The 27879-nt window shown below is 37.2% G+C and overlaps 1 protein-coding gene across 8 annotated transcripts in view; it reads right to left on the bottom strand.

Annotated features, from left to right (window-relative positions):
- The window catches only part of AUTS2 (activator of transcription and developmental regulator AUTS2), a 1252826-nt gene that overhangs the window by 864149 nt on the left and 360798 nt on the right, over positions 1 to 27879 (bottom strand). The window contains exon 1 of one of the 8 annotated variants that reach the window (XM_058285969.1): positions 4161 to 4491. The exons of the other annotated variants lie outside the window; for them this stretch is intronic. Within the exon in view, the coding sequence (XP_058141952.1) occupies positions 4161 to 4208 (48 nt within the window). The 5' untranslated portion in view covers positions 4209 to 4491. Of the gene's footprint in view, positions 1 to 4160; positions 4492 to 27879 lie in introns of those variants that run through there. 8 annotated transcript variants of the gene reach the window in all.

Below are 27879 nucleotides of genomic sequence, written 5' to 3'. Positions count from 1 at the left end.
GTGCTGAAGAAATTGAACATCCATAAGCAAATAAATGATTCGACCTAAGCCTTCTAGAAAATGTAATTCGAAATAGATCATGGAGTCAAATATAAAACATAAAACCATAAAACTTTTAGAAAAAAACAGAAGAAAATCTTCAGGATTTGACACCAAAACAAACAAAGGAGAAATTGATAAACTGACAGCATAAAAATCACCAACTGTTGCTCTTTTGTTCAGAGAATGAAAATATTTGTAAACCACATATGCAACAAAGGACTAGTAACAATATATTGTGAACTAAAAAAAAAAACTTTTAGTAAAAAAAACCATCCAATTAGAAAAATAGGCAAAAGATATGAAGAGACTTTCACTGAAATGGGTATTCAGATGACAAGCAAGTACATGAAAATATGTTTGACATCATTAGCCATCAGGAAAATATAAAATAAAACCACAATGAGATCTCACTACACACCCGTCAGGAGAGGTAAAGTTAAAAATAGTGGCAACACCAAAAGCTGGCAAGGATGCAGCAAACCTGGATCATTCATAAATGGCTGAAACAAACGTAAAACAATACAGCCACTCAGGAAAACAGTTTAGCAACTTCTTACCATATTACCAGCAATTGTACTCAGAGAATTTATCCCAGAGAAATTAAAACTATGTCCACACCAACACTTGTTAACAAATGTTCACAGCAGATTTGTAATAGACAAAAAAGGGAAACAACACAGGTGAATGATTAAACAAGCTATGATACATTCAACCACAGATACTCAGCAACAAAAGGAACAAACTCCATATATCCAACAACTTGGATAAATCTCCAAAAAATTATGCTGAATGAAAAGGACAATCCCCAAAAGTAGATATATCATCTCATAGAAATGGCTCTAAAAGGCCAACAGGAGAGATCCTTTTTGGGTAGTGGAACTGTTCCACATTAATATCAATATTCTGGTTGAGACATTATGCTATAGTACTGTAAGATGTTACCATTAAGGGAAATTGAGTAAGGAATATATGGGATCTCTGTACTTTTTCTTACAACTGCATGTAAATCTACAATTATCTCAAAATAAAAGTTTACTTTTAAAAAAAAGCATATTAGGTAATAATTCTCCCTCATTTAATAAGCAAGGAAATAATTTTATCTACTTTCAATATATTGCCCAAGGTCATATATTACCAGTAGGTGATAGAAGGAGAATTCAAACTCAGGTCTGCCAGACTCCTGAAAAAGGGCACAGATTTGCTCAATAGCATTTAGGGAAAAACTGTACATCTATTATGTGCCAGATATTATAGATACCAAAGAAATGACAACAAAGTTATGTATCTAGAATCTTATGGCTCAGTAGAGAACAGAGACTGGCAAGTAAGTAAAATAAAATGTACTACATATATTACAAGGCTATGTACAGCCTCAGACAGACCTTTTAACAAGAACCCTTTAGGAGCAGTATCTTGGAACACTGGAAGGCATGATGAATGGCAGTAGAGAGATTAATTAGAAGGCTCCTCTAATAAGCCAGGAAGGAGATGGTAAGCCCAAAACTAAAATGACACCATTGGGAATACAGAGACCTGGCTAGATACTGATCCTTACCTAGGCTAGAAACTACAAAAGGAAGGAAATCTTTGATCAAAGACGAAAACATTTACTGTATTTCAGAGATACTGCTCTGGAAGCACCTGTAAATTTTAAGAAAGATATCTAACTAATAAATATATGATTCTGGAGCTCCAAAAAGATTAGACTAATTACAGAGATTTTGGAGTAATCAGTTATACAATTTCAGAAAACACATGGAAATGGGAAATGATTCAGGGAGAATATATAGAATGAGAAGGGAAGAAGAAGGGATAAGATGAGCTTAATTTAAGTAAGCAGTCTTTTAGAAGGAATGATAATGAGTGGGTATCAACCTGATGTAAGAAAGAGACATCTCATAAATAATTAAGATGGAAATTCTTTACACAGAGGGGTGTGTATGTGTGTGTGGTGGTGATGGTGAAAGAGTTCTTTATTTTACCACATATACTTTTTTAATTCTGGAAAGGGATCAGAATCCTGGTGATCACAAGGGAACAGTGTTCTCTTGTGCTAATGTTTTTGGTAATGCATTACTTGACTTTCTTAATTTTTCTTGCTCTGTATTTAATTCTAATAAAACTGTTTTCCTGAATAGCTATTTAAAATGTTATATATTTTCTCATAGTTGTGGAGAAATTTTGCCTAAGAAATACCCTTGCAACAATAACAAGTTTATATCAAATCAAAATTGCCAATCTATGAATATGTAAAGGTTCCTTTTTTACCTCCCTTTTAAGATAGAAGAGGAAATTCCAAAAGATGACTTTTTGGAAGACTATGTAAAGATTTAAATTTAATACAAATTTTGTTCTATGTAAAGATTTAAATTTGTATTAAATTTAAATCTTTGTTTACACTAAACCCTTTAATTTCTCAAGATGAAACAACTCATTTTAATGAGTTTTGGGAGGAAAAAAAAACAAATGTAAATCTAAACAGTAAATAATTGTGAAACAACAAAACTGCTGAGAATCACAGAGATCCAGAGTACTGTAAGCATGCCAAAAACAAGATTGAGATTTGTTTCTCTTTTTTACCTTATCCCAATACAAGCAAAGAGGATATTCTTTACTTCGGTATGGAGCCTTACATTATTTATATTTATATTATATCAGTGCCTTGGTATATGAATGTATTCTCTCCTCGTTTGGTTGTTACAGGAATAGTAATGCCGCAATTCAAATGAAGATTAATTTAATGTCCCACTTCATATTTTTCTGAAGTTGATTTCTCAAAAAGCTTTTAATATTTTGACATTAGTTTCAGGTCTTGTGGTAACCCATCCAGGTTTTTAAGATATCAAAGTTCCTAACAGCAAACAACAGGTGGTAGGCTTCTCAAAGGAAATAAAATCCAGGAGGAAAAAAATCCCAAACTACAATATTTTCCTGACCCTGCACACAGAGAGATAATATTTTATTGCAACAACTTTAATAGTTAAGAATGCAAATAAGTTAAAAATGGAGGCTGGACCTGTTTAAAAAAATTCTATAATTTCATTATGAGTAAAGAACAAGTAATTTTACTGCCATGAAAATATAGCACAAAACAATCCATGTAGAAAACATAGTACAGGAGAAATAAGTCTAGAATGGTCTTTTTTTTTTAAGTAGGTGAATAGAGGAGCGATTTTTCATGAACTTTTGCATATAATCATAAAGGTACAAAGGCAGTCATCACAATTTTCCATCTCGCCAACATCAAAATTTTATTCTCTGGATCCTCAATTTAAACCTACAGTCTGCATGCCAATGTTTTCAAAAGTAAATCAGGGAAGAAAGGATTTCAAATGGAAGGCATTTTAGAACCCTCCTGGTAACATAATTACTAATCTCCTAAAGTCTCCAAAAAGGTAAGTGACACATATGGATCTGGAACCAAAAAGATGGCAAACAACCCCATGTAAGTGAAGATGTGTTAAGAATTACACTTTTCCCCTAAAAGCCTGGCAGTGGTATTTTAAAACACAATAAGTTGTTTACCATCAAAATTTCAAATGGAATAAAAATTTAATCTCTCCCTATTTCTTTTGTAAAACTCCAAGGAAGAAAAGAAATAGCCTTATATATGGTTAGCCAAAATGATGGAGATTGTTTCTATACCCAAATAACATTAGAAAGTTGTTCCTCTATACAAGAATGGCAAAGTTAGTTAACTGAAAGAAAAAATAAATAAAACTTGTGACTAAACACAGGTAAAAAGTACTTAATTGTCAATTTGTTTCAGAACCAAAAATGCATATTTTCTAACAAATATTCCTCCTGTAAAATTCTTTATCCAATGTAAAGCAGTTTAACCTTTCTTTGATGTTAGCATGACTCTTTTTTCCTCTTTAAACTCTAAATAATGGCTCCTGAAAAGAATCTGAAGATTCCTTCCTCTTGGTCAGCATCAATGTGACAATGTCAGATTGCAAGCACAGAGCCTACATTTCATCAAAGAATCATTAAGCCAGAGGAAACACATTCACAAATAAAACTTTCGCCTCCCCCAGTAGCAAGAGGTGCCCAGTCAACATAAGAAGACTGGAGGGAAGTGGCAGGTTTCCCTGAGGTTAGAAAACATATTGACTTACCTTCTCTGCATACTTGAACTTAACATAGAACCAGCTTGACTTGATCATTGTCTTACCTCCTGCTCTCAGAGGAAAAGAATATGGGAAAAATAGTGCTGAAGGAAAAGCAGTGTGTCAGCAAAGGCTTCTTTCAGATGCTGAGTTTTCCAAAGGATGTTGTATATTCAAGACAAGATGAGCAAAATAGGGAAAAAAATAGAAAAATGTGCTATTTCAAACCTGGACTCCTTCCCTGAGCGCCTAAAACACTGTGTATGATCCTGTTCCTGCAACTGCATACCAGGACTGCCTTGCTGAGCTGCCTGCCTTTCCCTCCCCCGCCTCCCTCTGTGTTTCTCTCTTGGCTGTCTGACAAGAGAATTCCTCAAATGGACTTCACTGCCTTCACCACAATGGCACATGTCAGTAAAAGCATGAGGCAGGCCCTGGCCCTGGTACCCTCCCAAAAGGACAGCCACCATCCCCTGGGATGAATAATGAATTCCAGCATTCTCCCGAAGTATACATATTAACACCTGGCTAAACATTATGAGGACCAAAGCCTGTATCTAGGAAATGAACTCTGTCACAGCTTTAACCCTATGATCACCAAAACAAGATCAGGAGGTGACCTTTCTCCATGCCTACAGAAGATTACAACACTAAAAACAGTCCAGACTTTTTAGCAGAAAATGAATAAGAATCTACTTTAATTCTCCAGCTGAAACAACTTCCAACCTATTTTAGCCTGAGAAAGAGAAAATGGAACAGCTCTCTCCTGCTATTACCTTTTACTTCAACTAGCTGCCAAAACAGATCCAGGTATTCAGCCACGGGAACTAACAGCTTGGGAAAATGATTGACAATTTATAAATAGATGATTTTTTTCTCTCAGAAATGTAAAGAGAGTATTTTAATTTTTATTTTACTATTATTACATCATCCAACTTCTCAAAAGTTCAAGAAAAACAGTTAAATAGCATTAGCACCCATTTACAAGATGAAAGAAATGAAAGAAATGGAGAAAGAAGGGGTAAAATCTGGGACTATGGCTTTAACATATGCAGCTGTGAGGTACCTATGCACTGCTGCACTAAGAATATTATGCTAGCAACCAGTAGGCCCAGGGAAAACAGCGATCTTCAAAATACTGACTAATATGATGGCATCTATCTCCTCCCCACTTTCCACATCCCTGACACCAAGTAAAAAACATTAATTTACCAAATACAAATTAAGATTCATCTGGATTTCAAAGTGGATTCCACAGACTGCTGTAAACTACCCTCAACTCCAAAAAGAGAGTGAAACAGAAGGATCTGAATGTATGATGCTATCCAAAATGGTTTGAAACAACAGTTTGAAATCTTTTATCAGTAAATTGCTGCACACATCCTTATTACTTGGATAAATAGCCTCAATGGGATCTGAAAGGTCTAAATCTACAGGGGACCTTGTCCCTCTTTCACAGCTGCAAGTGCTCAGGAGCAAGAGGGGACCATTGCTTCATTTCTCTATCTCTGTGTCCTATAAACCCTTCATTAGAGGTATATCACCTTTTCCTCAGTCAAGCTGTTTAGGACATAATATTCACTGAGGCCTAAAATATCACCTTACTAGATACCTCTATGGAAAAGGAATAAGATAACATTTTTAAAGTTGCTATTAGATACCGTCAGGCTCAGCAGCAACTTCACTTCAGCATTTGAAATTTTTGGAATGATTATCACTGAAAAGCCCTCCTGAAAAACCCTACCACTCCATAAAAAAATCACAGTACATGTGAAAAAAATTGGAATATAGACTGAAAGATTTATATCAATGTTAAATTTCTTGAACTTGATAGCCCTACTTAAAGTAGTTACATAAGTGAATATCCTTGTTCTTAGGAATTGTACATGGAAGTATTAGGTGTTCAAGAAGTATGACGTATGCATACTACCTACTCTCAAATGTTTAGAAGATAGATGGTGGATGGAATGATGGCTGGATGGAGGGAGGGATGGAGGGATGGAGGGATGGATGGAATGATACAGTAGATATGGCAAACTGTTGATGGGTCTGGGTATCTGGGTGGGGGAATGTTAAGAGTTCTCTGTATGGGTTTTGTATTCTTTTTGCAACCATTTTGAAATTATTTCTAAATTTTAAAAAGTTAAAAAAATACTTAGTCATAGTAATTATAAACCTCCTGACAATATTTTTGAAGGAGCATTTTCCTCTATACACACCCTAACATTCTAATACTATTTCAGTAAAGCAGCTATACAAATACACAGTAAAGTTCACATTGAGATTGACAGAAATAATGTCAAAATTCAGTCCCTAAGACACCTGTGTACAATATAGCACCCAGTGATTCTAATTCAAAATAATGACTGAATAGGATATAGATCATTTAGGAGTGAGGAAAAAGAATCAATGGAATTCTCACCTAAAGGCCTCTCATTTCTCTGAAAGTGGTGCTTCTATTCTTACTGGCCCCTTTCAATACCCTGCAATTTTTCCAGCATTCAGGCGTTCTTGTATAGAACACCCTCAGATTAGTCCTCTATCTCAATCTCAATCATATTCTCTTATCCTTTAGACTGTCACTTGGCTCTCACTTCCTCCAAGAAGGCTTCCTTACCCTTATCCTGAGCCTGGATTGGGTCTTTCTGTAGCATGCTGAACTTTTTTTCCCCTTTCTTAGTAGTTACCATACAAAACTGTTATTTTTGTCTAAAAGTTCTCCACATATCCCTCTGATTTGGAGGTCTCTTAAAAGCAAGTTTGCCTCAGTCACAATTATATACCATGGTTGTCCATCTTGACAAGATGGACATAGTTGATGCTTAAGAACTTGTTTAATGACTGGATGGATGGGAGGGAGGAAAAGTTGGTCATATACCAAGAATGGGGATGAGGCAACAAATGTAAAATCCTTAGCACATTTTCTCTAGATAAGGTCCCTTTTTTGTTCCCAGGACCCCTTCACCAGTTAGGTGAAAACCACAAACCCCTTACTAAGTCTACACTATACTGTGTATTATTTAGTAAATAGATCACACCCACACCAACACATCTCCACAAGAATGTCTCTTGAAATTTCAATTCAAGTTCATGGACCCCTTGTTAAGAACACCTACATACATTAGATTGTAAATTTTTGGTAAATGCTGACTATCACTGTAGCCTTGAGGAGAGCGGGAAGTGATTGGAAATACCACTAAGATTATAGAGAAAGCAATTGGGTAAATGTATTCATGGGCATCACTGCAAAAGTTAGCAGGTGTTGAGGTACACTGATCTATAATGATAGCAGTCCAGTCTGAATTTTTATTCTGTCCATTGGAACACTGAAGCACAAGACAGAGCAGACAGCATACATGCTCCTGGGAAGAAATGGGCAGAAGGAAGAAATGGACTTCAAGGAAATGAGGGTACCAGTGAGAGGATTACATATATAATATAGTCTAGGTAGGAAAGCAGTGAGGCCAGAAGGGCTCATGAACTGACAGAATAGTGAGATGTCAAGAGTTCTGCAGGAAATATGTATTATATTATATAATATAATGTGACCATAGAACAGTGGGAATTATTAACAGCAAACAAATTCTCTTGGAGGCAATGAGAGAGGAAAGAGATATTCTATTTATTTTATCCCAAAATAGTTAGCATTTGCATGCATATAGGGCATTTAATGGGAAGAAAGGAAGGACAGATGAAGCTAAATTCCAAAAGCAGAATTTTCGTTTTTTTTAAAGCCATCTTAAAAGAGGGGAAGACAAGAATTGGTGGATGAATAGAGAGGAAAGGCTATTTTTGGGGATAGAACATAATGCAAGAGGCCCTGAGTAACATGCAAGAGCTTTAGAGATGGGAAGACCTCAGTTCCAGTCCCAGTCATGACACAATGCTGGGTATAATCACAAATTCACCACTTAACTTTCTCAATCTCAGATTCCCCATTTGTAAACTAAGGATAATCAAAACTGTCTTAAAATGAGGATTATTGTGAGAATTAAATGAGTTCAAGGTAGTAAAGCAATCAACATAGTGCTAAGCTAATGATGTACCTTGATAAAAGATAACGGCAGTATCACCTTAAATTATATCTCATCCTCCTAACTTTTGCTTAGTAGCTATAGTCAACAGGAACTGGAAACAGTATGGAAGCATCATTTATTGGAATTCAAGTCAGAAATTCCACCTGCTATTAATAGAAGACTTAATGAAACTCAACCTCTGATTAGGTTCGAAGTCTGGTGTGACATAATGAAGGGAGAGAGAAGACCAGTGGGGTCACCAAAAGTCCACCCACCTCTTTGGGAAACATAACTAGCGAAAGATGTCACAGCTCATGAGCTGCAGTCATTTCTTCTAACAGAAATATGTTCTCTAGCAAAAATCTGATGTCTGTTTTATTTGTAATGTTTTCTGGAGAATTAGAAGTTCACAAAAACATAGAGATATAACAAACTAACAATTGAACCCTTTTAAAAACTCTGAAACCCCAGCCAAGACAGGATTCTTCAGCAACTCATTTTCATTTCCTGGCACAATTTCTATCTTCCACCACCCACCTGCTTTTTTGTTATGTTTTAAACAGATAGTTTACTGTCAAAATGGGATGATCTATGTGGAGGAATTGCTTCAGCTGCAGTGAAAAAAACTCTATTTCCACCACAGCTGCATTTGGAACACATCATTTTCTCTGGCAGAGCATCTGAACACTTGTTAGAGGAGGTATGTGGGAGTTCAAGGACTTTCCCTTTTCTCTGCAAATAGGGCTAGTTACAGCTCCTACAAAGCCTTCAAAAGGATTGACTGATCTATCAAAAAGTATAGGAAACCTTCGTCTTTGTCCATGAAATTTCCTCTCCTGCAAGTGACTTTTCCTCTCTTCAACCCATCCAGTCCCTACCCAACCAAGCACATGGATTCATGCACAAGCTATACATGTAAACACACACAAACACATACATATATGCACACAAACACGCACATACACACAACTACGTTTGCTCAAATATTCGTCCTCAAATTCCCATCTTGGATTTGAACTCTTCCTGAAAGACCTCTGACGGTCCGAGGAAGAATTTGTAAATGAAAATGTTCAGGAGTTCAGCTTTAAACAGTAAAGCTTAAAAAGATGTGACTACAAACTACAAACAGATACAGCTAAATTGTAAACAGGAAGGTTTTCATCCTACAGCCAGCTATTCAGCAGAGAAAACAAAGCCACATGTTCTTTCCTACCCATTATACTCCAGGATAAATAAGTTCTTTAAACTCTTAGGGGAAAGGAGAAGTACACATCAGTTGAGCATTTCAGGAGGCAGAAATTAAACCTGTGTTATCTGCTTCTGACCTCCCTCTTCTCCTAAGAGACACAGGGCCCAGCAGGAGAGAAGCCAGGGTTCCCTGTCAAGAACTGAATTAAACAGCACCAGCTCCAAAGTCAAATAAGTTTTCAGAGTCCTTGAGGAAACCAGGCCAAATGCCCATCTAGGAGTCTCAAGTTAGAAGGGTCTCAAACATGGACAGGATGAGAAAAGCCTCAGCAAGGATCATTTCCAGGGTTCCTTAACCCTCTAAAAAGTCCACTCCTGCATCATAATTATTATCAGAACGAGTTAGCACAAGCTATCACAGAGTTCGATGCATGGACAATGTCCTACCATGCACTGACATGTGGCAAATAATGCTCAATTCTTAAATTAATTACCTTCATGGAGGTGATCCTTCATACACAGAATTCCTTGAGATGGGTATGAGTTTTGTTATGCTGTGTGTTTCCTCAGAATTTCCCAAAGAGCCCATAGAAAGGTTAAACTGTTTCAGATTAGGTAAGAAAACATGCTAAAGCCAACAATTCTCTTTTGAGAGGAAGAGTTAAACAGCCTTACAACATGAGCTCTCTCTAAGCAATATGTTAAGGAACATTCTAATTCTATTAAAGGAAGGTATCGAGTTGGATAAACTAGCTGAATAAATTGACTCTGTCTGACATAAACGGCCAGGGATATTTGAAATTGTATCAAAAGTCATCCATATTTTCATTGCTATAAAAGGAAAAGAAGTATAAAAGGAACAGGTATACATTCAAAGGAAATTATCAGAATATACTGAGATTACAACCAAGAACAGGAATAACACTGAAGAGATTTTTATAAAAGGTGCCCAAGAATAGATACACTGACCTATTTTTAAATAAACATAGCTATGCTCTGACACAATCACCTTGTCTACATCTAATATGTATGCATCAAAGACATTCAATACCAATAGACAAGGACAACACCTTTACATCTGGTTCCAAAACTAGGCAGAGATGGAGGCAGTTAAATATTTCACATCAGCCATATTGCAGATACCAACAAAAACTCCACGTCAATAGGATCTGATCCCTTCCAGTTTATTAGAGCACTTTTTAGAGATAATGCTAATCAACAAACATAAAACTTAAGACTTAGCAAAAATAATGCAGTGTCTAATATACAAAAGTAGCTAGCCAACAATAAGTACTGAGAAGTTAGCAAGCACAAGGACAGCATTAAACATACTCCATAAGGAATACGAGAGGTGCTGTATTCCCCAGCCTGTAATGACTTGACCATCTGGCTGGGGAGACTAATGACACCTAGAAGAAATGACTTATGGACTCCTATTACAAAACAACCAATCTCAAAAGTGCAAATCAATACACTGCACACTGAAGTGTGGTGAGCATCTAGAAGGCAGTAAGTGAGGAATTCGAGGTGGATGAGAAAGACTTCCTAAGAAAAGGGAGCTTTGGAGAAAAAAAGAAACTGATATGGTTCAGGGAAGGGACAAAACATTCCAGGCAGACAAAAAACACCTACAGAAGCAAAGAGTTAGAAAATTTAAATTGTACCCTTTTTCATCAATATGTATTTCACAGATTAATTTTATTCATATTCACCTAATCTCCGCATTAAATGCCTTTGGAAAATGACTGATTCTATAACTCAGTATTGTATCTTTTTATAGAAAGTATATATATGTATATATATACATAGACTCCTATAAAATTCTACCCATTTACCTAAATCCCTTTAAGCACAGCATTACATAGATAAATGGCAGCAAAGTTAACTGGTTTTGCAATATGAATTCAGAATGATTGTAATTACAGCTTCTCTTTTAAAATGAGGTTTTGTTCTTTAATATTCATTGACTACTAGCTTGTTTCCCACACACAACACATTATTTACCCTACAGTGGCTTGGTGCATCAATTATGGTAATAGTTGGTGAATAACATTCACATTTATGGAAAAATGAGCCTGCTTACTTAGCTCTCCCTCTGGAAAATTGTCACAAACATATGTATCATCTGTCTCTACTTTGAGTGCAGCAATTAGTAATTATAGCTGTATATACTTTTTATTAAAGCAAAGGGGGGAACATAGTCAGACCTGAAATGTCACGTTTCCAAATGTTCTTAGACGTTGCCTAAAACTATTTTGTTTGAACTATAGTTGAAAAGAGAAAATGCAGTTTGACAAAATGAAAAATCATCACTAATAGCATACTGGATATAGAAAATTAGACAAAGATTCTCACAAATGACATGACCTACTTAATGGTTCTTTCTTCATTAAATCTGACTAGAAATGAATAGGCCATGGCCAGTGAGAGGCTTGAATACAGCAGCCATACCATGAAGCAACATGGACCATGTCTCAAATCCTTGTCTTACTATTCCCTAGCTCAGTTAAAAAATGTTATTAACTGAGTATCTACTATATACCAGACACAGTACTGGGATGTCTAGAAATCTAAATGAGTGAGACAAAATAATCTTTCTCAGTAAGGTTACTTATGTAAAAGAGAACTAAAAGTATAAATCAATTCAATTCAGTACAAAGCATGCATATGAAAAGATCTTAAAGACACAAATAAGTAGAAAAGAGAATTATGTCTGTTAGCAAAGAAAGGGAGTAAGAAAGAGTTTGACCAAGGCATAGACGCCTGAGCTGTGGCCAAAGAATGGTGTTGGAGTTTTCTTGATTTCCAAGATGTAATCCTAAGTGACAACAAGGTCTAGAAACCAAACATGAGAGTGGACAATTAACGGAGGCGAAGACCAGAGAGGAAGCCAAAGGCATAGAAAGCTTGGTTTTCAAAGGACATCTGCATGGATATTAAAGTTGTCCAGATCGCACATTACTTAGCCTCTTTGACTCCTGATTTGTAATTACTCCTAACTGGAATATGAGGAAATTAAACTATCTCCAAGGAGTTTTGAGAGGACTGATTAAGGTTATATTCTGCAAGCAATGTGTCCAGTTTCTGAAACTGGAAAATTTCCAATAGCCCTTGAATCATTAGCATTTAACTATAATCAAGAAAATGATTAATTAGAAATTACCTGTGTAAAGATCTAAAAGAAGCATAAGCCCTTGATAATAAATATTTTAGGCTTTGCAGGCCATATGGTCGGTGTCACAATTCTTAAACTCTGCCATTGTAGCTTGGAAGCAGTGATAGAAAATTTGTAAACAAAGAGGCATGGCTAAGTTCCAAATAAAAGTTTATTTATAAAAGCCAGGTTGAGTTTGGCCAGCGGGCTGTAGTTTGCCAAACTCAACTCTAAAGGATGCTTGGAATAGAGTAAGTGTTTTATAAATATATTCTTGGATGAATACATGAAAGAGGGAGTGGGTACTACTTGCTGCTGCTTACTATATTCATCAATGTCTTGTCATCCATTCCTCTTCTTTTTCAGTACTCCACCACTAGAACTGTCACACACATACGCTTACTTGTGCAAGCCTCACCTTAATAAGGGTGAAGAGGACTGAAAACAGGCTGAAATCCAACCCACAATCCACCTGCCAAACCATATGCCCTATACAGGGCTGTGTTTTCCAGGAGAAGGGGGCATCTTTTATAATCTGTACAAAGGCATCAACTCCTTACCAAACCATGTGCCCTTGGAACTGAATCCACCCAGGGAGAGCTATTCCCTAATTTGAACAAAACAAACCTTCTGAATCTCCCACTCCCTTTCTTCATACTCATCATTCCAATCTCTTCTTCTAGACCCCAAGATAACTATTAACAATTACTTCATACATCTACTAGTTCTTCAGACCAGGAATGGTCTCCAGATGTTTTTGATTATGAACGTAATCAGTACAAAAAATTTTCATCCCCACCAAGTCAGCTGATCCAGACAGCCAATCAATACTCAAGTTCATTACACTTGACCCATACAAAATAAAAGCTCACCTCCTCTAAACTCACCCCATAAAATGCGCAAATCCTGGTCTGATCAGTAAGAGTCAAGCCAACTTCCTTTTTATGTCTATAAAAATATTTTGCCATCTCTAGAAACCTGAAGCTACTTCATTCACTCTTCTAAGTGATCTGGCTTCTTTTGCTCTGCAAAAGCATGATTTCTTGAATTAAAAAAAAAAAAAAATTAAGGGAGAAGATGTGGCTTAAGTGGTTGAGTGCCTGCTTTCCACATGGGAAGTCCTGGGTTTGGTTCCCAGTGCCTCCTAAAAACCACAACAACACACATACAAACAACAACAAGCAAACAAGCAAAAAACTCAGGGGAGCAGATGAGGCTCAGTGGTTGAATGCTAGCTTCCTACACACAAGGTCCCGGTTCAACTGCCAGTACCTAAAGAGCATATTCTTCAAATAAGTATAGCTATCTATTTGTCAATGTACTATGCATATTATAAAATACACAAATAAAAAAAGTAAATTAAAGGGTAATATAAAGTAAACACAATTCTTAACATTTTACCAAACATTTGTTAACTAATGTTAGAGTGGTTAGATTAGCATTGTTAAATTAGTATTAGACTAGATTACTATTAACTAATGTTAGATCTTAACATTAGTTAATATCTCAAGGCATAACAGCCACTTAGGGCAAGACAAATCATTGGTGATAATGGATATAAAACTGAAAATTGCCAATTTTCTTTTATATTTCCAATTTTGGGGGCCAACTTCTTGCTGTATATGACTATATAGCCACGGTTTGTACATAGTCATGTAAAGAACTCATAAAAGAAACAAAAAGTGTCAACTCTGCCATTTTCCCACTGTTCCCTTATTATCTTACTCCTAAGTTTCTTTTAAGAAAAAAATCACTTGTCCTTTTTGAGAGGATTAGTTTAGTTAAAAGTAAATAATATAACTGATAAGCCACTTTATAAGCCACACAAAGTGGAACATACACCACAACACTGCATGCAAAAGAAAGGATCTTGCCATTTGGTGAAACTCCCACTCTTCCTTCAGGACACCTGGACACACCGTATGGGGCACAGAACTGATTGTCTCACAGACTAAGTGATGGTTCACCTTCAGCTTAGGTATTAAACATCAGTAAAGTTTAATATGTCTTCATTAAAGATAAAAATAAACCTAAACATAAATTCCAACTATTTTGTCCCTGTGTGCCAATGCATTATCCTAAAAGTCCTATTTAGGATAAAGGCACATAACCTTAGAGTCCTCCACACTACATCAGTGTGACTTTGGCCATAAAATTAATTATATGGCTAATAACCATCATATAAGTATACTTACATGATAGTAAGTATGTATCATACTTATATGATAGTTTGTTCAAAGATAGAATCAAAAAGGAAATATTAGACTCCATTGTATGTGTTAAGGGTGTTGTTAAATGAAACTTTCAGTTTTATATCTGTATAGGTAAGTAGTCATATATGTGCATTTGTGCACTTGTATATGTGTGTATATGTACTTGATTATGATGTAAACTGTAGTTATAACCATGTGGGCTGGAATAAAAATATTTTGAAAGCCACATTCTAGAAGAAAGAATTTGGCAACTCCTTGGGATGAGATACTACACAATTAGTATGGTCAAAATACTAAATGAAGGATAGGGAAGATAAATTTCTAAGTCTTTGCTTAAAGTGGAAATAACTATGGCTATCTTTTAAAAATGTAATTAATTTTTTACTAGAGAATTTATAGGTTTACAGAAAAACCATGCATAAAATATAGTCCCCATATACCACCCTATTATTAACACCCTGCATTAATGTGATACATTAGATACAATTCATGAAATAAACACTTTTATAACTATACTATTTTACAATGTGTTGCATAGTCCTAACCTAAGTTGTTGCTTTTTATTTTTATTCTAGTAACATATATACAGCCCAAAATTTCCTCTTTTCACCACCCTCACATATATAATTCAGGGCTGTTAATCAAGTTCAAAATATTATGCTACCATCAACACCATTCATTAGTTAAGCATTAACTCCTCATTCCCTAACTCTACCCCATCCCTTGAAACCCTATACTCCATATTCTGAATCTAGGAGATGGCTTATATTCTAGTTATTTCATATCACTAAAATCATACAATATTTGCTCTTTTGTTTCTGGCTTACTTCACTCAGCTTGTCTTCAAGGTTCTTCCAGGTTGTCGCATGTAAAAGAATTTCATTCCTTTTTATGGCTGAGTAATATTCCACTGTACGTACAAACCAAGTTTTATGTATCCACTCATCAGTTGATAGACTTTGGGTTACTTCCATCTTTTGACAATTGTGAATAATGCTATTATGAATACTGGTATATAAATATCTGTTCAATGTCCCTGCTTTCAAATCTTTTGAGTATATACCTATAAGTGGAACTGCTAGATCATATGGTAATTCTATACTAAGTTGCTGAGGAACCACCATGGCTGCACCATTTTACATTCCCACCAACAATGAGTGAATGCTTCTCTGCATTATCTCCCACACTTTCAATTTTCTGTTTTTATACTAGTAGACATTTTAGTGGGTGTGAAATGGTATCTCATTGTGGTTTTGATTTCATTTCCCTAATAGCTAGTAAAGTTGAACATCTTTTCATGTGCTTTTTGGCCACTTACATATCTTCTTTGGAGAAATGTCTAATCAAATCTTGCGCATATTTTTAATTGGGTTGTCTTTTTATTGATTTGTAAGATTTCTTTATATATTCAGGATATTAAACCCTTATTAGATATGTGGTTTCCAAGTATTTTCTCCCATTGAGGAGGCTGTCTTTTTACTTTCATTATAACATCCTTTTATGCACAAACGTTTTTACATTTGATGAGGTCCTATTTTAATCTATTTTTTTCTTTTGGAGCTTATGCTTTGAGTGTAAATATAAGAAACCACTGCCTAACACAAGGTCTCCAAGATGCATCTCTACATTTTCTTTTATAGAGGTCTATGATTCATTTTAAGTTGATTTGAGTTGGTTGTTGTATATAGTGTGAAGTAGCGTCTGACTTAATTACTTTGTACAGGGACATCTAGTTTTCTCAGCACCATTTGTTGAAAAGATCTTCTTTTACTTTTTTAAAATAATTTTTGTATTTATTTTTTTAATGTTACATTCAAAAAACATGAGGTCCCCATATACCCCCCACCCGCTCACCCCCCTCCTCCCCCCATAACAACAACCTCCTCCATCATCATGAGACATTCACTGCACTTGGTGAATACATCTCTGAGCACCACTGCACCTCATCGTCAGTGGTCCACACCATAGCCCACACTCTCCCACAGTCTACCCACTGGGCCTTGGGAGGACATACAATGTCTAGTAACTGTCCCTTCGGCACCACCCAGGACAACTCCAACCCTCAAAAATGCCCCCACATCACCTCTCTACCTCCCACTCTCTACCCCTAGCAGTCACCATGGCCACTTTCTCCACACCAATGCCACATTTTCTTTGATTACTAATCACAATAGTTCATGAGTAGAATATCAGTAAGCCCACTCTAATCCATTCTCTGTTCCTCCATCCTGTTGACCCTAGAATGGCCGTGTCCACTCAACATCTATATCAAGAGGGGGCTTAGAATCCATATGGATGCTGGATGCAATTCTCCTGCTTTCAGTTGTAGGCACTCTTGGCGCCCTGGTGTGGTAGTTGACTTTCTTCACCTCCATGTTAGCTGAGTGGGGTAAGTCCAATAAACCAGAATGTAGGAGTTGCAAGTCTGTTGAGGCTCAGGACCTGGCTATCACATGGACAGTCCAGAGATTCAGGTCCCCTGGGTATACACTAAACTCTAGCACCAACTACAGATCCAGTAAAAGTAACAGGAGAGGCTTGTGGACAAAAATCACATCTGAATCCAGGTCCATCACACAGAAACACAAACTCCAAAGTAGGGCCAACTGACATGGCACTGAACTCCATCTGCCATCACCATAGAACCTGTGGGTCTCTGCAGCCCTCAAAAGAACCAATACCTGAGGTTGTATCTACTTTATCTGTCTCTGGGACTCTGCTGAGGTGTGCATAAGGGCAACCCCTCTGATAACCTCCCCACTCTTTTTGGAGACTCATAGAGTGGACTTGGAAACCCTTGTGAAAAATCTAAGGACTGATTTCAGAACTTTCAATTCCATTCCATTGGTCTATATATGTCTTGTGCGAGAACCATGCCATTTTGATCACTATGGCTTTGTAATAAGTTTTAATATCGGAGAGTGTAAGTCCTCCAACTCTCTTTTTCTAGATAGCTTTGGCTGTTTGGAGTCCCACACCCTTGCATAAAAGTTTGATAATTGGTTTTTCCATTTCTCCCAAGAAAGAGATATGTTGAAATTTTGTTTGGAATTGTGTTGAATCTGTAAAATCACTTTGGGTAGAATTGCCACCTTAGAAATATTTAGTCTTCCAATCCATGAACCAAGAATGTCTTTCTCTTTATTTAGGTCTTCGATCTTTTTTAGAAGTATGTTGCTTTTCTTTGTACAAGTTCATTACATTCTGTTAGTTTTATTCCTAGGTGTTTCATTCTTTTAACTGCTATAGTAAAGGAATTTTTTCTTATTTCTTCCTTAGATTATTACTAATAAATAGAAACGCTACTGATTTTTGCATGTGGATCTTGTACCCCACCACTTTGCTGAATTCATTTATTAGTTCCAGTAGCTTCAGTGCAGGTTTTTCAGGATTTTCTGTATATAGGATATATGTGATCTTCAAATAAGGAAAGCTTTACTTATTCCTTTCTAGTTTGGATGCCTCTTATTTCTTTCTCTTGCCCAATTACTCTAGCTAGAATTTCCAGTTGAATAACAGTGGTGACAGTGGGCATCTTGTCTTGTTTTTGATCTTAGAGGAGAAACTCTCAGTTTCTCACTATTGAGTATGATGTTAGCTATGGGTTTTTCATAGATGCTCTTTATCATGCTGAGAAGTTTCCTTCTATTCCTAGTTCTTTAAGTATTTTATCACAACGGGATGCTGGATTTTGTAACATGCCTTTTCTGCATCAGTTGAGATCATTATGTACAGTTTGTGTGTTTGCTTCTCTTAATGTGGCATATGCTACATTTATTGATTTTCTTATGTTGAACCACCTTTGTATACCTGAGGTGAATCTCATTCGATTATGATGTATTTCTTTTCATGTGCTGTTGGATTCAGTTTGCTAGCAACAATGTCTATCTTAACAAGGTTGCTACATGCACCAAGAGCTACTAGAAGTCATGAAGGCACCTAGAAAGTACTTGGCAAACAATAGGTATCAATGGCTGAGAATAATTTTCTCTTAAATTAGAGAAGCAGGTTCTTGTTAAAGAAGTTCAGTTAGATGCACACAAAGCATACAGCAGGGAACAGATGTTGTTTAAGGGGTTGAGTGTCTGCTTCCCATATGGGAGGTCCCAGGTTCGGTTCCTGGTACCTCCTAAAAACGAAAAAAGCAAGTAAAACAACAAAAAAACCCAGGGGATCCAATGTGGTTCAGTAGTTGAGTGTCAGCTTCCCACATACGAGGTCCAGTGTTCAATCCCCAGCACAGCACCTCACAAAAAAAAAAAAAAAAAAAAAAAAAGAGTATAATCTGCTCTCTTTGGTAGCAGAAAAGATAATGTTCTATAAAGGGACACAGATGTTGAGAAACCTGTAATAGCAACAGTTATGGGTTGAATTGTGACCCTCACCAAAAAAAAAAGTTATGTTCAGGTCTTTTTTTTTTTTTTTTAAAGATTTATTTATTTATTTAACTCCCTCCACCCCCCCCCCCCCCCCCCCGTTGTCTGTTCTCTGTGTCTATTTGCTGCGTCTTGTTTCTTTTGTCGTCAGCGGCACAGGAAGTGTGGGCGGCGCCACTCCTGGGCAGGCTGCATTTTCTTTCACGCTGGGCGGCTCTCCTTACGGGCGCACTCCTTGCACGTAGGGCTCCCCTACGCGGGGGACACCCCTGCGTGGCATGGCACTCTTTGTGCGCATCAGCACTGCGCATGGGCCAGCTCCACACGGGTCAAGGAAGCCCGGGGTTTGAACCGCGGACCTCCCATATGGTAGACGGACACCCTAACCACTGGGCCAAGTCCGTTTCCCTGTTCAGGTCTTAACCCCCAGTTTCATGAAGTAAGGTCTGATGAGGCCAAACTGATAAGGACAGGTCCTAGTCAAATATGATAGGATGGTGTCCTTATAAGAAGAGGGAAATGTGAACACCAAAGAGGAAGCCATGTGAAGATGAAGTAGCAGACATTAGAATGATGCACCTACAAGCCAAAGAACACTAGGGGTTGCAGCCAAATACCAGAAGCTTGAAGAAGCCAGGAAGGGGGCTCCCATGCAGGTTTCAGAAGGAGCAAGGCCCTGCCAACAACTTTATTAAGAGCCTACAGAACTGTAAGATATAAATTTCTGTTGTTTTATGCTACCAAGTTTAAGACAGCACCCTCCATCCCAACCCCAGTATACGTACATACTCTTAAGACTACTAAAAATAAGCAAAAGAAACTAAGGCATGAATACGACTAAAAAAGTCACTCATAATCTCTAGCTTCCTATAGCACAGCTTTCATTATTCATGAAGATAGTCTGAGCAATAAGTAAGCAATATGCAAAATATATTTACATGGAAATCCAGGAAAACCCATATGGTGTTATAGAATAATTGCAAATTATTCTGTCTTGGAGCTCCACTTAAGAGCTGTTCCAGCCTTCACATAGGCTTCTTACCAACAACCCCCCAAATCTACTTGGCACGTCCCAAGGCTGAATTAGTTTTCATAATCCTAAACACTAGATGCCAAACATGAAACCTTTCCTCAGCTCATACTTAAGACCACACGTACCAGTAGTAATTGAACTTTGATTTTCTAAAATAGCCCAACTGGAGTAAGTTCTAGACCTGGCTGAGCCAATGACCAGAGCTTTGTGACCTTGAGTTAAACAAAACTTCACTGAGTTTCTCTTTCTCTACCTACAAAATAAAGAAGTTGTTCAAGAATAGCAATTTAGCTGGCAGTCCGGTTTTCTTTGGCCACCACAGTATTTTTTAAAAAATAGATTGCCTTAAGAAGGGACAAGTACTCAGCAGTGTGCCACAGGCCCCACTTCTCTCTATTATGTTATGCATTATTGAAACAGGGCCTCCTGAGCTCTAGCAGTTACACACTAAATCCCCAAGGCTGACAAACCTGCGAATATATGCAGGCAGATATGTAAGGGCAGGCCATCCTCTTTACTCCAAGGTATAAATTCACTAAGGTCTGAAACAATTCTTGTTGAGAGGATCAAGGCTTCAGGAGGTACTTATATTACCTTATTCAGGCCTCTCCCCAGCAACTGATCTAAGCTAAGTGCTCAGGAAAACCAGTAGAAGAATGGGAGGCAAGTTGATATTTTTCTATGAAAAAATATCTACAAAAAAAATTCTAACAACTGATACATACAAAGAGCTCTAATATTTCTGCCTGCAGTTTCCATCATAGGCCGGCTATCCTTCCAATGAATGGGAATGAACAGAAGGCTCAGTCTCCCCAGATGTTAGAGAACATTCCAGCTGCTAAACACAACCTGTTCACAATTTTCTATTCAACCAGCAAAATGAAAACTCAATCCTTCAAAAAAACTGGCCTTTAAACTTCCTCTTGACTGCTGATGCTTTAACCTTTTAAACTCTTAGGCTTAATACAGCAGTTGCCCATTAAGAGTACTTATACTATTGTAGGAAGAAAGACAGAAACATTATACTAAGTTCAGAAATATGATTTGCATTTAGCCAGAATCAAGGCTTAAAGTTTAAAAAGGGAACACAACACTAAGGAGTACTAGAAACCAAACCACCTTCTAGATGTCCAGGGGCTTGACAGGCCTAGTGAACTTAAGACATCGTTCTTAACTCCTCCCTCCCCACCCTCCCGTTTCAGTGTCAAGAGTCTTTGCAGGATAAGATCTTCTAACAGAGTTCTTTCTTATGAAACAACATTGAGCTTAATTTCTCAGAAATAAAATACATCTAGAAAATGCCACAGACTTAGCAGAGGAAGGAAGGAAATTCAAAATATAAATGTTCTCAAACAGAGTTATATAACTTTAGGAAGAAGAAAGATTTTAATTTTCATCCAATGTGGTGATCCTCAAATGTGTCCATCAAAGTGTCCTTAATGCCAGGAAAAACAGTGAATATAAAATGGGAATCCCTACAAAAGGATTCTTTCTGTGGCCTGCTGTAAGCACAATATTTCTTTTAGTTTTGCGGTTATATATATATTTTTTAAGATTTATTTTTTATTTATTTCTCTCCCCTTCCCCGCCCCCAGTTGTCTGTTCTGTGTGCCCATTCGCTGTGTGTTCTTCTGTGGCAGTCTGTCTCTTTTTGTTGCGTCATCTTGCTTCATCAGTGTGTGCACGGCACCATTCCCGGGCAGGCTGCAGATTTTTTCACACTGGGCCACTCTCCTTATGGGGCGCACTCCTTGCGCATGGGGCTCCTCTACGCGGGGGACACCCCTGCGTGGCAGGCCACTCCTTGCACACATCAGCACTGTATGTGGGCCAGCTCATCACATGGGTCAGGAGGCCCTGGGTTTGAATCTTGGACCTCCCATGTGGTAGGTGGACACCCTATACGTTGGGCCAAATCCACTTAGCCGGTTACATTTTTAACACAATATAAACTCTCTTCATTTCTTGATATATGTTTAAGAATAAAATTAATGTTTTGCCAAAAGCCTCAGGTAAAATAGATCAATAAAAGGAAGGTAGGAAGATATGCTTACTGTGTTTACACTATGACTTCATATAGCACCTAGCACACCGCCACATTTTCTGAGATAACACACAGCTGAGAACCACACAACATGATCCAGTCCAATGCTCTAATTTCAATGATCAGCAAACTAAGACTGGGAGAGGCAAAAAATTTTGCTCAGGGTCATAAGTAGATAAAGGATCCAACATTATAATGCCTAGTTCAGTGCAATGCACTTTTCACTGATTTACAATGCCTCGCCATACTTAGGTTTAAAATAATAAAGGCAAATGAAAAAGCATACTAGTCAAGAATTAACACACATATCCTTAACTGTCCAAATCTTGCTGACTGATGTTTGAGGGGGAGTTCCACTATACCTACTCAGACCATGATACCCATGCAGTTGGAATCACATAAAGACCTTTATGCAGGCGGCGGACTTGGCCCAGTGGTTAGGGTGTCCATCTACCACATGGGAAGTCTGCGGTTCATACCCTGGGTCTCCCTGACCCGTGTGGAGCTGGCCCATGCGCAGTGCTGTTGCATGCAAGAGCCCCACACGCAGGGAGTGTGCCCTGTAAGGAGAGCCGCCCAGCACGACAGAAAGTGCAGCCTGCCCAGGAATGGTGTCGCTCACACGGAGAGGTGACACAACAAGATGACCCAACGAAAAAAAGAAACACAGATTCCCATGCTGCTGACAACAAAAGTGAACAAAGAAGACGCAGAAAATAGACACAGAGAACAGACAACCGGGGTGGAAGGGGAAGGGGAGAAAAATAAATAAATAAATAAATCTTAAAAAAAAAAAAAGACCTTTATGCAAAGAACTATTAGTAGCACAAAAATATTTAGAAGATAAAATAAACACTAAAATATAAATTTACATTTTTATACTTTCTTTAACAGTTTCTGGAAGAGGAAAAACATATAAATGCTATTCCTTGGAGAGGAAATTACATAAAGAAGAGTAATCTTTAGAAATAAGAAATTGCCATAAAAGTGCCAAAAAACTAATTTTCAAATTAGGTACTTGAAAATTAAATTCTGAGCATTTTCCCTTTGGATAAATATAAGAAAGTTACAAAATTTAAAGTACCTGAAATAGGATGTTTTTCCATCTTTCCAAGTAAAATCTAAGGTCTTTAGAATCAATTTTTCAAATACAGGGGAAAATTCTTTAAATCCACTTAGCACATGAAGAACTAAGAGTTAAAAACAAATTTTCTCTCTCAGTAAACAAATTGCCCTCTTTTTCTTATAGTTCATTGGCTAACAGATATCCCTAAAGAATTCTCATTAAAGGGAAAGACCAGCTAAAAGTATGTTTCTCAATGCAAGTCTCTAATGAACAATGAAAACCGAGCTGCCATTTTGGAATCACCTCTTCTGACCAGAGACTCCCAGAAGTCATTTTACAAAGCATACAAGTGTTCATTATCCCACTGACTGTTTCTCACAAACAATCTTAGCTAATTCACTATGTGGCTTTACTGGGTCCTCAAAGGAACCAAATGCAAAATGGGATGTTTATAGTCCACTCTACATTATCAGAGAGACTCAGGACACTGACCCTCTGCTCTCAATGGCTCCAGATATTTTACCGATAGCATTAGCTCTGTATGGCTCTGCAATGTGAAAGCCCAACCTGATGAAATAAAAGCACAAATAATAACTATAATGAGGGAATTTTATACTGGTTTGCATATATTCTGGAAGCTTATTTGTTAATTTTTATTTTTTGCTTAATTCTAAATGACAGTAAAATTCCTAGTATTTTGAGAAATTACATTTGATCCATAGTCCACAGGCATAAGCTCTCTTAGGGATGCTTGCCAGCAGGAGATAAAAGGAGTAAAAGATTTCTTTTGAGCAATGTTATCTGGTGAAGTGCAACTGAGTGACTGGCAATTCACTCTGAGAAGACATTTAGAATTATTCTAGTGGAGTTTTGCTTGAGTGGCTACCACTCCACTTACTTATCTACTTTTTATCTACTTGACTCAAGGGACAAAGATTAGCAGCTAAGCTACTGCTGGTCACTATTAAACAATGTCATTCACAACACAATTATATTAAACAATTATTTTATTTGTATGCAATTCCCTAATAAATAAATCACAACATTACTTTGATTTGTAGGTAGATGTGGGGCATGGATAAAGAGTATCAGAGTAAAACTTGAAATTCTAAAGCACTTTTTTTTTAAAGATTTATTTTATTTATTTCTTCCCATGTTTCCCCCATTGTCTGCTCTCTGTATCCACTCACTGTGTGTTCTTCTGTGTCTGTTTATATTCTCATTGGGCAGCTCAGGGAACCGAAACTGGGACCTTCCAGAGTGAGAGAGAGGCGATTATTCTCTTGCATCACCTCAGCTCCCCTGTTCTGCTACGGCTTCTTATTTTCTCTTTTCTGTGTCTCTTGTTGCGTCATCTTGCTGCGCCAGCCCTCCGAGATGGCCGGCATTCCTGTGCAGGGCGGCTTTCCCACACTGGGCGGCATTCCCACGCAGGGTGGCTCTCCTATGCGGGGCTGCATTCCCGCATGGGCTGGAAATCTACATAAAAGGCCAGCACTCCAAATGGGCCAGTTTGCCCTCATCAGGAGGCCCTGGGCATCGAAACCTGGACCTCCTATATAGGTAGACGGGAGCCCAACTGGTTGAGCTACATCGGTTTCCCTAAAGCACTTTTAATAACAACAAAATTTAAAAACAGCAAGAAGTTACGAAGATAAGTACCACTTAGAAGCTGTGTAACCCTGGATCAGTTAATGAGTCTCAGTTTCCTCATCTATAAAAAAGATGAGGATCTCAGATCAATGAGACAGTCCATATAAACTAGTTAGCATGGGGTTTAGCATAAATTAACTGCTGAATACATGCAAGCTGTTATTAAAGTTTTGTCTTTACAGAATAAAGCAAATAAGCCTAGAAACCCTGCATAACAAATTCACCTTTAAAAAGGCAACCACCAGAGATTTTAACAATTTGTTTCATAGCCTCAAATGGAAATGTTGGCAGTAGATCAATTATTAGTGTCAGAGAAGAACATTGATTCTGTTTTTCTATATGTCAGCAGTGCTGGGCAAATACTGGCTACTAAAATAATATTTGGGCAGTAAATAAAGTATCAAGCAATTGGGCCTTATTTAGGATTTTGTTTTTATAGTATAGTATCTGTAGCAGTTTAATATTATTGACGAATTCCAAAAAGAAATATTGGACTATGCTTGTAATCTTTTTTTCCTTAGTTTTTTAAAAAATTTTATTTTAGAACAGTTTAATATTTTCAGAATTATTGTGAAATATTACAGAGAATTCCCATATATTCCACACTGTTTCCATTATTGACATCTAACATTAATGAAGTACATTTGTCACAACTGAACCAATATTGAGCCACTATTATTAACTTAATTCCATATTTTATTCAGATTTCCTCAGTTCTTCCCTAATGTTCTTTGTCTGTTCTGTGATACCATTCAGAATATCACATTATATCTGGTTGTCATATCTCCTTAGGTTCCACTTGGTTGTGGCAGTTTTGCAGACTTTCCTTGTATTTGATGACTCTTAATAGTTTTGAGAATTACTCATCAGGTATTTTGTAAAATGTCCCTCAATTTTTATTTTTCTTGTATTTTTCTGATGGTTAGACTGTGGCTTCAAGTTTTTTTTAGGAAGGCCATAGAGGTAAACCAGCATTTTCATCACATCATATCAATGGTACTTACTATCGATATGACTTATCACTATTGATATTGGCTTTGATCACCAGGCTAAGGTAGTGTTTGTCAGGTTTTCCACTACTAAGTTAATCCCTTGCCCCATTTTCCATAACAAATTCTTTGGAAGGAAGTCACTATGTGAGTCCAAACATAAGGACTGGGAAGTTATGCTTCATCTCAAGGGCAGAGTGGCTACATAAATTATTTAGGATTCTTATACACAGAAAATTTGTCTATTTCCCCCTTTTTATTTCTTTCTTCAGTTATTTATTTAAATTCATATTTTGGGATGTGGATGTAGCTCAAGTGGTTGAGCACCTGCTTCCCATGTATGAGGTCCCAGGTTCGATCCCTAGTACCTCCTAAAAACAAAACAAAACAAAACAAAAAACTGAAAAATCCAACTCTCATTGGGGAGCGGATATAGCTCAGTGGTTAAGCTGTTGCTTTCCATGTATGAGGTCCTGGGTTCAATCCCTGGTGCCTCCTTGTTTAACATCTTAGTCAAACAGCATAGCACAAACTTAAAAATATTTATTAGAAAGAACCCACACATGGCCCAATCTAAGCCCCCTCTTGATATAGATGTGGAGTGGACACAACCAATTCAAGGTCCACAGGATGGAGGAATAGAATATGGATTAAAGTAGACTTACTGATATTCTATTCATGAACTATTGTGATTAGTAATCAAAGAAAATGTGGCATTGGTGAGGAGAAAGTGGCCATGGTGGCTACTGGGTGTAAGGAATGAGAGGAAGAGATGAGATGTGGAGGCGTTTTTGGGACTTGGAGTTGTGCTGGGTGGTACTGCAGGGACAAATACCGGACATTGTATGTCCTCCCATGGCTCACTGGATGGAACGTGGGAGAGTGTGGGCTATGATGTGGACCACTGACCATGAGGTGCAGCAGTGCTCAGAGATGTATTCACCAAATGCAATGAATGTCTCATGATGATGGAGGAGATTGTTGCTATGGGGGGAGGAGTTGGGTGAGGGGGGTGGGGGGTATATGGGGACCTCATATTTTCTGAATGTAATAAAATAAATAAAAAATAAAACAAAACAAAGGTAATTAGTAGGATATATAGATTAACAAATAGCCCTATCAAAACATGAATGAAATTTTGGGCATCTGAAAACTATCAGGAAGAAAATGACCACCAATATTACGTTGGTTCCATATAATAAAACTATAATAGGGGATATATAACAAAAGGCAATGGTTAATTCTCATTATAGCATTCCATACGGGATATTATTGGACCAGAAAAGATCAACAGGGAGAAAATCAAAATGATCAGAAACCTGGAAGGGTAGTAGTATAAGAGCAGACTAAAAAAATCAAAGACAGAGAAGGGAAATGCTTAAAACATTTAATACCATCTGTGTAGCAGTTCATAGTAACATGGGATTTTGAATCAGAGAAAAATCTTAATTTAAATTTAAATTTTCCTATTTGCCAGTGCTGTGACTTTGGGCAAGTTACTTTACTCTCTGAATGTTTATTATTCTACAAAATGGGGATAATTAATTTGTAACTCACAGAGATGTGGTAAGGATTAAATTAAGTAATACATGCCAAGTACTTAGCTGTTTAGGGCATTCGATATATCTTGTAATTGCTATTTCTGCTGCTGCTATTGTTAATTTTTCAGTGAGATACATTTAAGACTAATATAAGAATTTTCTACTTTGCCCAGCAAATAATAGACATCTGGAATTCATTAAACACAGTAAATTGAAATTATTTCAGAAAAGATTTGACAAGTAAAGAATACGTTAGTGTATGTCCCAGGAGAGTATCATATCCTCCCATAAGTCAACCCTAGAATATGCTTGTAATCTGATCTGTACCGAGGCATGACTGAGTTATGCTTAGGTTGTTAAGTCCCCACCCCTTGGTGGGTGGGGTCTCACAGATAAAAGACACTGCAAAGGACAGAGTTGAGGGCTTTTGATGTTGGAGTTTGATGTTAAAGCCT

This window comes from Dasypus novemcinctus, chromosome 23, assembly GCF_030445035.2.
Source record: "Dasypus novemcinctus isolate mDasNov1 chromosome 23, mDasNov1.1.hap2, whole genome shotgun sequence".
In the NCBI taxonomy this organism is placed as follows: Eukaryota; Metazoa; Chordata; class Mammalia; order Cingulata; family Dasypodidae; genus Dasypus; species Dasypus novemcinctus.
The sequence above is the reverse complement of the archived record's forward strand: the minus strand, read 5'-3'. Positions and strand labels throughout refer to the sequence as shown.